The sequence below is a fragment of the Gekko japonicus genome, unplaced genomic scaffold, assembly GCF_001447785.1.
Source record: "Gekko japonicus isolate JY-2015 unplaced genomic scaffold, Gekko_japonicus_V1.1 scaffold911, whole genome shotgun sequence".
NCBI lineage: Eukaryota > Metazoa > Chordata > Lepidosauria > Squamata > Gekkonidae > Gekko > Gekko japonicus.
The window spans coordinates 481,982-494,030 of NW_015172582.1; the positions used below are offsets into that span (position 1 = coordinate 481,982).

Sequence of the window (12,049 nt, forward strand, 5' to 3'; positions counted from 1 at the left end):
GTAACATTCAATGTATGCATGAGGTAAATGTGTGTACAAATGTAAAAAGCTAACAAAATCAGGTTCCAAAAACCTTCGGTTTCTTTAAAACATTTTTTTCAATCATCACATTGATTTTCTCTTAAAAATCACTAATGTGCAAATTCTGCCCTGCTAAAATTAGTAGACAAATTGGAAAATATTCATTTTATGTATAAACAGCAGCTTGGATTCTACCATGTTAGATTCTAATAGTGGTGGGTCTTCCAGCTAAGGGTTTGTAAAAACTGAGATTCCAAAAGAAACTTCTGAAGTAACCACAACCCATTGTGGGTGACTGGGGGGAAATGAAGTATTAAATGGCTGAAGCCCCCTTGGGATTGGATTACTTAAGAGTGCAGGTAGGACTCATGAGTTTCAGCAGTCTCCTATTTCAAAACTCCCTGCCTATGGAAAAACAGTATAATAGGCAGGCAGATTCCCATATGCAGGAAGTCTTGAAAATGGCCACGTATTCAAACTTTATCCCACACATATTCTGAAGCAGTGCAGCTGCAGGAGCTCTGAACCCTACACTTTCCCCCCCTAAAAATACAAGTTTGTCTCAAATCATTAAGTCTGGGGGATCACAGTAAATATGATTAACAAAATGTCTATGGTAAAACTGTTAATTGGGAAATGGCAGAAGGAGAACATGGAGGCTGCACCCCCCCCCCCCAGGTGGGATTGCTGTAGCCCCATAGCTTCTGTAGCCTCTGTCAAAGCAGATATTGGTGAACACACTTCCATTTTGCCTGCTGGAAAAATCACTGGGATGGCAGTGTCTGAAGGAGTACTAATGAAATCGATGAAGCTAAATGGACATGTTGAAGCTGTGTTTCACAAAGTGGTCAGTTCCTACAGCAGTAGCCATGTTTCCTTCAGAGACAAACTAAGAATCATTTGTATGAGATATTTTTTTCCACAATAAAGTTTTTAAGTTGTTGAGTATTAAGGAATGCTCCATCTCCATCTGGTTAGCCGAGACTTTCAGGGCAATGCAAGAGTACAGCTGTTTCTCTAGCTCTTCATGTATTTCCAAAGGAGCCCCACGAAGCAAGTAGTCCTTAAGTAAATGGCACACCTTTGCTAAATTTGGCTGAATTATTTCTGTGGTACATTTCATTTTACTTTGGTCACACACAGTCCTACAGTCTGATCCATACACACAATCCAAGTCAGACTCACAGTGACGATCTTTAATCAGTTCTTTCAAGTTCATTTCTGGCACTATTTTTCTCATATCCACCATTTTCAAGTCATATTTGTCATTATAACCCAAGTTTTTGGCACTCGTATCACACATAAGAAAATTCCCATAAGGTCCATGGAAAATGTCTTCCACAAATTCTAGAAGCCCTATGGCTATTTTTGCCTTTCTTGGCCATGATGGAGTAAACCACTGATCTATGCTTCTTCTGAAACCAGAGGGAATGAAAAGTTCTATGATCCATGGAAGGCTTATTCCAAAAAGGGAGGTATATTCAACTTTTTCCATCACGTAAAGATCCCCGCAGAAGCCCAATAATTTTGGAGTATGTTCTTTATCCTGAAGGATTACCATTAGCAGAAACTCATTTAACTGAAGTAGAGCCCATGCTGACTTTGCTTCCGGCAAGGAAACTCTGCCATCTTTGTTTCCATCCGCAACAGACAAGATGAGATTAACCAAATCAGGAAGGTTTCCCTGCTCACCTAGTTTTGCCTAGAAAGAAGCCATGTATACATAGTCAAATATCATACGCATTTATTTCTTCCAACAACTAAACTGTTGTTTGATACTAACACTGGACTGTACATAACTGAAATTCACTGAAATAAATTAATAAAACCTTGATATACGCCTTGGTCAATCATAGGATAGCAAGAGATCCTTCCTTGTTATTGAAGTTTCTCAGATGAATTATTTAGGAGCATTTTACACATCACCTTTTCTAACACTGATTAACAGCTATTTTAAAAAGCACATTTTGTAATATTCTGATTATTTGACCAAGGATGAAGGAACTGTATATCTTGTGGTGCTATTCCAACATTTCAAGTGTTCAAAAATGAAGACAGGTCAGAAAAACATGTAATGAATTAACAGTTAGAATAGCATGAATGATAGCAGCATATTAAAAGTCATAACATAATTCCCCAATCTCAGTAGTGAGAGAAAACAAGCAGTTAAAGTACAGTTTGTTCTCAGTTCCATGAAATGCCAGTTACACAACTCTTTAATAGTATGCAGTTTGTACATGCAGTATTAAGATTAAAAAAGGAAATGTTTTATGAGAATGTTCTAAAGCTCTAGTTGTACATACTGCTTCAAGAACTTCTGGCTTAAGAGAATGCCACAAAATTATGCCAGAGAAATCAGACCAGAATTTTCTGTAAACGAAGGTAACTTTACTGGGCTTAATCAAGTTCAAGCTTCCAGATGAGCAGAATGCGTTAGTTGTGTGACAGGACACGATACATAACACATGCATGCCCCAAGACCCCACCTTATTTATTTTCTCCTATGTCACTTTCCCTGCTCACAAAAGAGGTAACACACCAGGCCATATACCTCAGCATTACAGCCAAGCCCCTTAAATACCCATATGACTCACACTGGCCACGCATACTGATAAACTCTTTCACACTTTCCTTCCTGCTCTCCTTTCTCAGCCTATTTGCTTAGTAATTTTAGCAGGATGATACTGGGCCAGATGCGCTTAAGCAATGCAGACTTGACAGAGTTGCATTCAGAAGTCATGATAAACTATGGCTTAAAAACCATAATTACTCAAACCCTGGATAGATGGCCGAATTATTGTGAAATGCAGATAGTCCAACAAATTAGGGTTTGCTGGTTAGCAAGATTTCAAAAACAGGGTCTTGTACCTAGTTTGTCAACTAATGTTTTGTACAAACTGTAGTTGTTGAAATTACAGGCCAGAGTCTATTGAGTAGCGCTGTCCCCAAGATCACCTTCACAGCTGAAAGACTGTATTTTCTCTGCTGAAAGGAAACCTAGGAATTCTTATTTACATCTGGTAGACCAATCAGAGTTTGTTGCACCAATCACAATTTAAAACATTCCTTACTATGACATTATCAATGGAGTCAGTGTGTTCTGTACTAATTTAGTATTTTTTCTTAGACTCACTTGTCCAGTTAGCTATTTGAAAGTAAAATCTTTTTTTTAAAACTCACCATTTGCAGTATATGGTCATCCCAATACATAGCTCATTTTAGTATTACATAGTAAACAATGGAGACTAGGGCATCACCATATTACTGAGCCTAAAAGTTTGTCGCCATAGGGACACTGTGGGAAATATACTTACTTTAAAAAGCCCATAGACCATCTCTTTGAATTTCTGAACTGTGGTTCCTCTAGTTGGTTTATCAAATAGAACAGTTTCCTTCCTTGGTTCCAGTTCAGTTCTGAGATCAATATGAGCAATTTCGTCCATCTGGCATTTTATAACACCTTGTAGATTACCCCAGACTCCTAGGTACATCTGAACAAGAGAGAGGAGATAAAAGGAAAATTCTAGGAGACAATCCTGTTTGACACCAAAGAACTATTTAGCTGATTAAGTCAGTTTACACTTGATGAAAAACCTTTTGATTGATGAAATAGGTGCTTTGATCAACTGGCAGCAGAGCTGAAAAAAGAATTTCACTTAGATTTTAATAAAGCACTTACAAAACACTGGGGGTGGGAACTGATGACAAAGGAGGAGGAGCAGGAGTTGGTTTTTATACCCCACTTTTCCCTACCCGAAGGAGTCTCAGAGCGGCTTACAATAGCTTTCCCTTCCTCTCCCAACAACAGACACCCTGTGAGGTAGGTGGGGCTGAGATAGTGGTGACTGACCCAAGATTACCCAGATGTCTTCATGTGGAGGAGTGGGGAATCAAACCCAGGTCTCCAGATTAGAGTCTGCCACTCTTAACCATTACACCAAATTGGCTCTCTGAAGAGGCATGCCCCCTTTTATCATATGTAGAAAACTACCTGCTGGGATATGTGCACAGAAAAAGAATGTTGTTTTTTTTTCCCTTCAGAAATGTTGTTTTCGTATGCAGAGACGTGGGGCTGAATTTTTCCACAAAAATTACCCTCTTCAAAATATTGTTTCATAAAATTGGTAGCAATGACTGGATGCTATTACTAAGGCAGTATTAGCCAAGCTTGGCAGTTTCAAAGCTACAATTAACTTTTTTTCAGGTGACTATCCCTAGCAATTATGTTTGAGAGTACATGCATGTTTTATTGATTTGTAACTTTTTTAAAAAAATCAAGTTATGAATTCACCTAATCGATGGCACAAATAAAATCAAAACCAAAGCGAAGATTCTTATATCACATCCATAGTTTTTCATGCATAATTCTTAAACTTAAATGATACAGCAATTACTTAGCAGGATTAAACTAACAGTGATGGACAGAAGGTACAGTAGTATACTCCACAGTCCCTATTGCTTTTCCAAAGTGTCTTTCTGAGGCATTTCATTAACAATACTGCCCTATTACCTTTGCTACAAAGCCCTTCTGAATAATTCAGTTTTGCATAGTTTGTGGACAGTTAGGAGAATGGGAGCCTTTCTGACTTGTCAGGTCAGCCATTCTGTAACATGTGGGGGCCACAATAGAGAATGCATGCTTACAGGCAGTTGCTGATTTTGCCCATTTGCAAAAGGCACGGCAAAGCTGCCATGGTGGTGAATAGGGGGAGTGGTTTTCTCGCAGATATGCAGGATCAAGGCCACGAAGGGGTTTACATACCCAACAACTTTAATTGAGCCTGGTTACTGATGGGCAGCCAATGGAGTGACTGCAGAATGGGAATAATATGCATGCTCTGCCTACCTCCCAAGAATAACTGAGCAATGCCATTCGGCACTAACTAGTCTCTGAGTTGACTTTAAGGGGAGGCCTTTATGGAGTGCATGACAGAGATCTAGTTTCAATGTTACTGTGGCATGGATCCAGGTGGCCAGATCATTTGTGTTATCTTCTTTGCTAGACTAAACTGGAAAAAAAGCTTCTGTCGGGATGAGCTGGTGTGCTGCTGTAGCTACAGTGCAAGACTAGGATCTGGGAGACCAGGATTCAAATCTCTGCACTGCCATGAAACTCACTGGGTGACCAGGCTTCGGCCAGTCTTCCTCTCTCAGCCCAACCTATCTCACAGGTTTGACGTGAAAACAAACACTCAGATTTTCCTGTTTCACAATAAGGTTATATAAATGGCATTACATCATCATTCTGGGCAGATACTTATCAGAAGGTAATTTTGAAACATTCGGGTTTGGCAATATTGTGAGCCTGTTTAACATAAAGTCCTTCGAATGTATTTTACCTGTCTTTTAACAGTAATACACTGGAACAGAGAATCATCTTTGGAATTTTATCATCTCATATTTTCTGAACTTGGTTAAAAAAAGCATACCTGATTATTGGGTTTGGTTGACAAGCATTTTCCAAAATACAGAGTTTGTCTTGTACACAGACTACTGCATGCTGATCCATCAATAACTCCAGTCTTATATTTATCACACTGTGGGGGGAGAAAAGGAGGCAGCTGTCAGACAATCTGAGAATCACCCCATCTTTCCACTAACAAAAGACTTTTGCTAATTATTTTAAAGGCAAATCTTATCCTACATATAAGCTACATATCTATTCTGAATGAGACAGGACCAGTATTTGAAGTATGGGTGTTAAAAAAACCAAACAAAATGGTATTTTTCAGCTTCAGGTAAATCAGACCCGAAAAATATCGATACATGCCGAATTCCCCCAGTCCAATACCAGTAGAGTATTCAGATTGGGGAAATATTCAGTATTGCTGAATATATTCGGGTCTCATATACTCCACCAGAGGGAAAGGAGGCATGTTAAACTGCCTTCTTTCCCTCTGGTAGTCCCTACAGAGTTCCTTGTCAGTTTCACTTCCTGACAGTCAGATGTGAGTGAAATTGACAAGGGAAAGCCTGGGTTCTCTGCCTTCCCTTCTCTAGCTGACAAGGGGTAGCTGGAGAAGGGCAGGCAGGGATCCCAAGCATGTTTAAAATAATTTAAACATGTCCCCCCACTTTCCCTCCCCTCCTTGAGTTTCTCTGCAAAAGTGGAGAGGCTCAAGGAAGATGGGGGGCATGTTTGCATAACTGCCCTTCCCTTCCCCAGCCTACCCACTGCAGTGGGCTGGCCAGGGAAGCAAAGGGCAGGCATGAAAACATGCCTGGGTTCCCAGCCTTTTCTTCCCCAGGTGCCCCACAGCCGCAGGGCACCTGGAGAAGATCAGGCAGGGAATCCCAGCATGTTTTAAATGCCTTTCTTTCCCTCCCCTCCCCTCCCCGAGCTTCTCCGCAAAAGTGGAAAGGCTCAGGAAAGGAAGGGGGCATATGTCTGCATGCCTGCCCTTCACTTTCCCAGCCAACCTGCTGTGGCAGGCTGGCTGGGGAAGCAAAGGGCAGGCATGCAAACATGCCTAAGTTCCCTGCCTGCTCTTCTCCAGATCAGATCAGGCAGGGAAGCCCGGCATGTTTAAAATGCCTTTCAACCTAACAGCTGACTGGCAGCTCAGGCTGTTAGGTTTAAACCACACCTTGTTTTTGGTATAGCAAAATGAACTGGGAAAAAAGCTGGATAATATCAGATTTTGGGGGTTCAGCTATACCAGTACCTGAATACAGATCTCTGATCTGTATTTGGCTTATATGATACTTGAAAAATACCGACAATGGTTTTTTTGGGTATTTTCCCAGTTTGGCTTTGCCGAATGCACGCCCCTAATTTGAAGTGTTTCAGTTTCAGGTTATCATGTGAACCCCTAGTGGTTCCTGATTATCTGATCCAATCCTTGTCCTAGGACATTTGGTACTTACCCACCACCCCATACAACATCCGTCAGTGAGAGACCTCTGCCTAGTCTCATGTGCATTCTTTTTGTATCACATGTCTGGCGCAACCACCCACTCTTACAAAGGAGGATCACTGGTACAGGCACAAGTACCACAGTAAAGACGCTAAACCCAGGTTGCAATCACCAAGCTACACAGTAGTTAGTCTGGTGTTAATGGTACTAATGATTCTGGACAAAACAAATTATAATCTTTGTTTTGACATACCTGAGACAACTACTGAATAAAATGGGCATTACTGGGGAGCAAGTCTGAACTCAATAAGGCTTATTTCTGACCAAACAGGATCAGGCTGCAAAGGTGATGTTGAGAATTTTTTTTAATATTTCAGCCATTATACTTACTATTATTTTCTTGCAGTCATGCCCTCTGCAAAGTTCTGTGTAAGATGAGTACTGAACATAAATAATCCAGCTGCCAATAAATACTCCTAGCCATGAGAAGAAAAGATACTTCATTCTCATATAAGAGAAGCGGACCTTGAAGCAGAAAGAGGAAGAAACAAGGGGGAATGAGGAAAAATTTCCAGCACAAATTTCACACTGAGCCGCTACTATGATAATAAGGTGTGATAAATTCTACACATAATGTATCTCTATCAGCAAGCACACTTTTTATAGTTTTATGATAGTGGTATACTATAGTACAGCCAGTGTGTCCAACTAAGATATGGGAGACCCAGGTTTGAATCTCTGCTCTGTCATGGAAGCTTGCTGGTTGACCTTGGGTCAGTTGCATGCCCTCAGTATGTTGTGACGATAAAATGGAGAAGGGGAGAATGTAGCAAGCCACTCTGGGTCCCTTTGGGGAGAAAGGCAGGGTAGAACAAAGTAAATAAATTCTTCTCTTACATGTCTTAGACTACAGATATCCCCTAATCTCAAAAAGTCACACACAATGCACCGTCTAGCAGAGATTTTCACACAGGAAATAAGGTTTACCAAATCAACCAACAGGGTCTATTACAGAACTTAGCAATGTCAGCTATTCCACTGAAGTCTTATTCACCTGCTTGTCATCCACCATGATATATGCAATTATCTGTAAACAATGCCATTTTGTAATTTACACAGGACAGTCTTCACACAAAAGAATAGACACAACTTTGACATAACTAAGAACATAAGAAAAGCCAATGTTGGATCAGGCCAATGGTCCATCCAGTCCAACACTGTCACACAGTGGCCAAAATATCAGGTGCCATCAGGGGGTCCAGCGGTGGGGCCAGGACACTAGAAGCCCTCCCACTGTTCCCCCCCCCCAAGCACCAAGAATACAGTGCATCACTTGCCCCAGCCTGAGAGTTCCTATCTATACCTTGTGGCTAACAGCCACCGATGGACCTCTGCTCCATATGCTTATCTAATTTCCTCTTGAAGCCATCCATGCTTGTAGCCACCACCAACTTCTGTGGCAGTGAATTCCATGTGTTAATCACTCTTTGGGTGAAGTACTTCCTTTTATCTGTTCTAACCCAACTGCTCAGCAATTTCATTGAGTGCCCACGAGTTCTTGTATTGTGAGAAAGGGAGAAAAGTACTTCTTTCTCTACCTGCACTATCCCATGCACAATCTTATAAACCTCAATCATGTCACCCCTCAGCTGTTGTTTCTTCAAGCTAAAGAGCCCCAAGCGTTTTAACCTGTCTTCATAGGGAAAGTGTTCCAACCCTTTTATCATTCTAGTTGCCCTTTTCCACACTTTTTCCAAAACTATAATATCCTGTTTGAGGTGTGGTGACCAGAACTGTACACAGTACTCCAAATGAGGTCGCACCATTGATTTATACAGGGGCATTATGATACTGGCTGATTTGTTTTCAATTCCCTTCCTAATAATCCCCAGCATAGTGTTGGCATTTTTTTATTGCAGTTGCACACTGTCTAGACATTTTCATTGAGTTATCTACGATATGACTCCAAGATCTCTCTCTTGGTCAGTCTCTGCCAGTTCGGACCCCATCAACGTGTATTTATAGTTAGGAGTTTTGGCTCCAATGTGCATCACTTTGCACTTGGCCACATTGAACCCCACTTGCCACGTTGATGCCCACTCACCCATCCTCGACAGATCCCTTTGAAGGGCCTCACAATCCTCCCTGGTTCTTACCACCTTGGAACAACTTTGTGTCATCTGCAAATTTAGCCACGTCACTGCTTCCTCCCAACTCCAAATCATTAATGAACAAGTTAAAAAGCATCGGACCCAGTACTGAGCCCTGCAGTACCCCACTGCTTACCATCCTCCACTGTGAAAATTGCCCATTTATACTCACTCTGTTTCCTATTAATTAGCCAGTTTTTGATCCACAAGAGGACTTGTCCTTTTATCCCATGACTATTGAGCTTACTTAGGAGCCTTTGATGAGGAACTTTATCAAAAGCTTTCTGGAAGTCAAGGTAAACAACATCTATTGGGTCCCCCTTATCCACATGTTTGTTCACCCCCTCAAAGAATACTAACAGGTTAGTGAGATAAGATCTTCCCTTACAGAATCCATGCTGAGTCTACCTCAATAGATTTTGTTAATCAGTGTGCCTACTATCTCCTGAATAATGGTTTCCACCAACTTACCCGGTACTGACGTCAGACTGACTGGCCTGTAATTTCCCGGATCTCCTCTGGAACCCTTTTAAAAGATGGGGATGACATTTGCTACCTTCCAGTCCTCAGGAATGGAGGCAGATGTTAATGAAAGATTACATATTTTAGTCAGGAGAACTCTTGGATGTATGCCATCCGAGCCTGGTGTTTTATCCATTTTTAAGTTGTCTATTAGTTGTAGGACCTCCTCTCTCGTCACCTCAATCTGACTCAGGTCTTTCAACACCTCTCCCAAAATCAACAGTTCTGGAGTGGGCAAGCACTTCTCATCTTCCACAGTGAAGACAGAGGCAAAAAATGCATTCAGCTTCTCAGCCCTTTCCCTATCATCCTTCAGTAACCCTCCCTAGCTGGTTTCTGCTTCTAATGTATGGTATTTGAAGAAAGTTTTATTGTTGGTCTTTATGTTTTTTGCTATATGCTCCTCATATTCCCTTTTTGCCTGCCTGATCGCAGACTTGCATTTTATTTGCCACAGCCTGTGTTCCCTTTTATCAGTCTCACTGAGACTAGCTTTCCACCACTTAAAGGAATCCTTACCTTTTACAGCTTCCATTACTTTGTTTGTTAACCATGCAGGCCTTTCTCTATACCTATTTGTGCCTTTCCTAACGTGCGGTATATATTTTTTTCCTGAGCGTCTAGGATTGTAGTTTTAAATAATCTCCAAGCTTCCCCAATGGTTTTGACCCTTTGTACTTTTCCTTTGTTTCTTCCTCACATATCCCCTCATATCAGAGAAGTTACCCCTTTCGAAGTTAAAAGTGGTTGTGTCAGTCTTTTTGGGCAACTCCCTATTTATACAAACGTTAAACTCAATAACATTATGGTCACTGTTACCAAGCGGTGCAATCACTTTTACATCTCTCACCAGGTCTTGGGCACTAGTAGCAACAGTCAGAGGCTGGTAAGAAAACATTCTGTCAGGAGACACTGTCACTGATTAAAAGTCAGCATTCTTCTAACAGCAAATTGTTGAATTAGAATTCATTGGTGCACATGATATTAGTCAGGGGCTTAACATGAGAGCCCCCAGAGATCTTCCACATTTGATTTTCATTACTTGCGTGTCCCTATTGCTTCAGGGTCCCCCCTCCAATGTGTTTTGCTCTCTCTAGTAGTCCCAGAGGGAGCAAAACACATGTGGAAAAGGGGGGGGGGATGGGACCCAAAGCAATATGAACAAACAAATGACTAAAATGAGACTGCGGAAGAGCTTTTCCCACTTGCAGAAGCTGAAAAGGGGAGAATAATTGCTGTAAATTCCCATCTTGCTGCAGACTCCCACTTTGCCATCCACTGAGTCCATGGCATAATGTCAGAGGCTGCAGTGGGAAGGGGAAGTCAGGAAAGTTTGCTTCTACAAGTGCCCGACATTATCCTCCTCTCTATATATGTAGTGTTGCTTAATGTAATTAGGTAGCTGTTGTGAATTATCACAGTACTTATCTGTATACCTTGAAGCTTTGCAAAGAAATATCTTGAACTAGGCTTTTTAATCCATAGCTCACAACTTTTTTTTCTTTTCCCTAGGCGCAAAAATCTTGCTGATGTCTGATGTAGTGTGTTCAACTCCCTGTCAAAGTCCAAGTCTCAGCAGGAAAGGCAAATGATAAGTGAAGAAAATTTTCCTCATTAATCCGTCTCAGGGTGCTACAACACTCTTCCTTTATCTATATAGCTGAAATTCAGCATAAGAAAAAGCAAGTTGCTATTCTCCAAAATACAAATAAGGTCACGTTTACAACATGACTAAACAGCTGTTATAAATAAGACTAGCAGTAAAGCCCGTTGTGAAAGCAATACAATGGGATCTAGAAAGAGGCTCTGGGGCAGTGCTCTGGCTTTGGGCAAACAGTGTCAATTTGCTGTGGTGACCTCAGCAGGGTATAATGACAGAGTCCACTGTTTTCTCCAGAGGAACTGATCTCTGCTACCTGAAGAGCAGTTGTAATTGTGAGTAATCTGTAGCCCTCACCTGGAGATTGGCAACAATTGTTACCCAGGACAAAATGGCTGGTTTGGAGGGTGGAGTCTATGGCAGTCTACCTGTCTGAGGTCCCACCCCTCTGCAAACCCCACCCTCTCCAGGCTCCACCCCTCAAATCCCCAGGAATTTGTCAGCATGTAGTTGGCAACCCCATCTCCTTCCCAGCTAGCCATCAACCTACCATTATCTGCCCCTTTGACTTCAGCTGACTTCTGCCCTCCCTTCTGCAGAACAGTTGTAATACTGAGTGCTCTCCAGCCCTCACCTGGAGATTGGCAACAATGGTTCCCTATGTGAGACTGACTGGTTTGGAGGGTGGAGTCTATGGCAGTGTATCCCCCGCCCGTCACTTGGAGTCTCAGAGCGGCTTACAAACTCCTTCCCCTTCCCCTCCCCACAACAGACACCCTGTGAGGTGGGTGGGGCTGAGAGAACTCTGACACAACCTGCTCTTTTTCAAGGACAGCTGTGCCAGAGCTTGTGACTGACCCAAGGTCACATCAGCAGGTGCAAGTGGAGGAGTGGGGACT

The 12,049-nt window shown here is 41.8% G+C and overlaps 1 protein-coding gene across 1 annotated transcript in view; it reads right to left on the reverse strand.

The window, feature by feature from the left end:
* Positions 1–733: 733 nt before the first annotated feature.
* Positions 734–12,049, reverse strand: part of FAM69A (family with sequence similarity 69 member A) — a 24,623-nt gene continuing 13,307 nt past the window's right edge. The window contains exons 2-5 of the mRNA XM_015421464.1: positions 7,269–7,403; positions 5,451–5,558; positions 3,336–3,512; positions 734–1,723 (exon numbers count right to left, since the gene is read on the reverse strand). Coding sequence (XP_015276950.1) covers positions 911–1,723; positions 3,336–3,512; positions 5,451–5,558; positions 7,269–7,403 — 1,233 coding nt within the window. The 3' untranslated portion in view covers positions 734–910. The remainder of the gene's footprint in view (positions 1,724–3,335; positions 3,513–5,450; positions 5,559–7,268; positions 7,404–12,049) is intronic.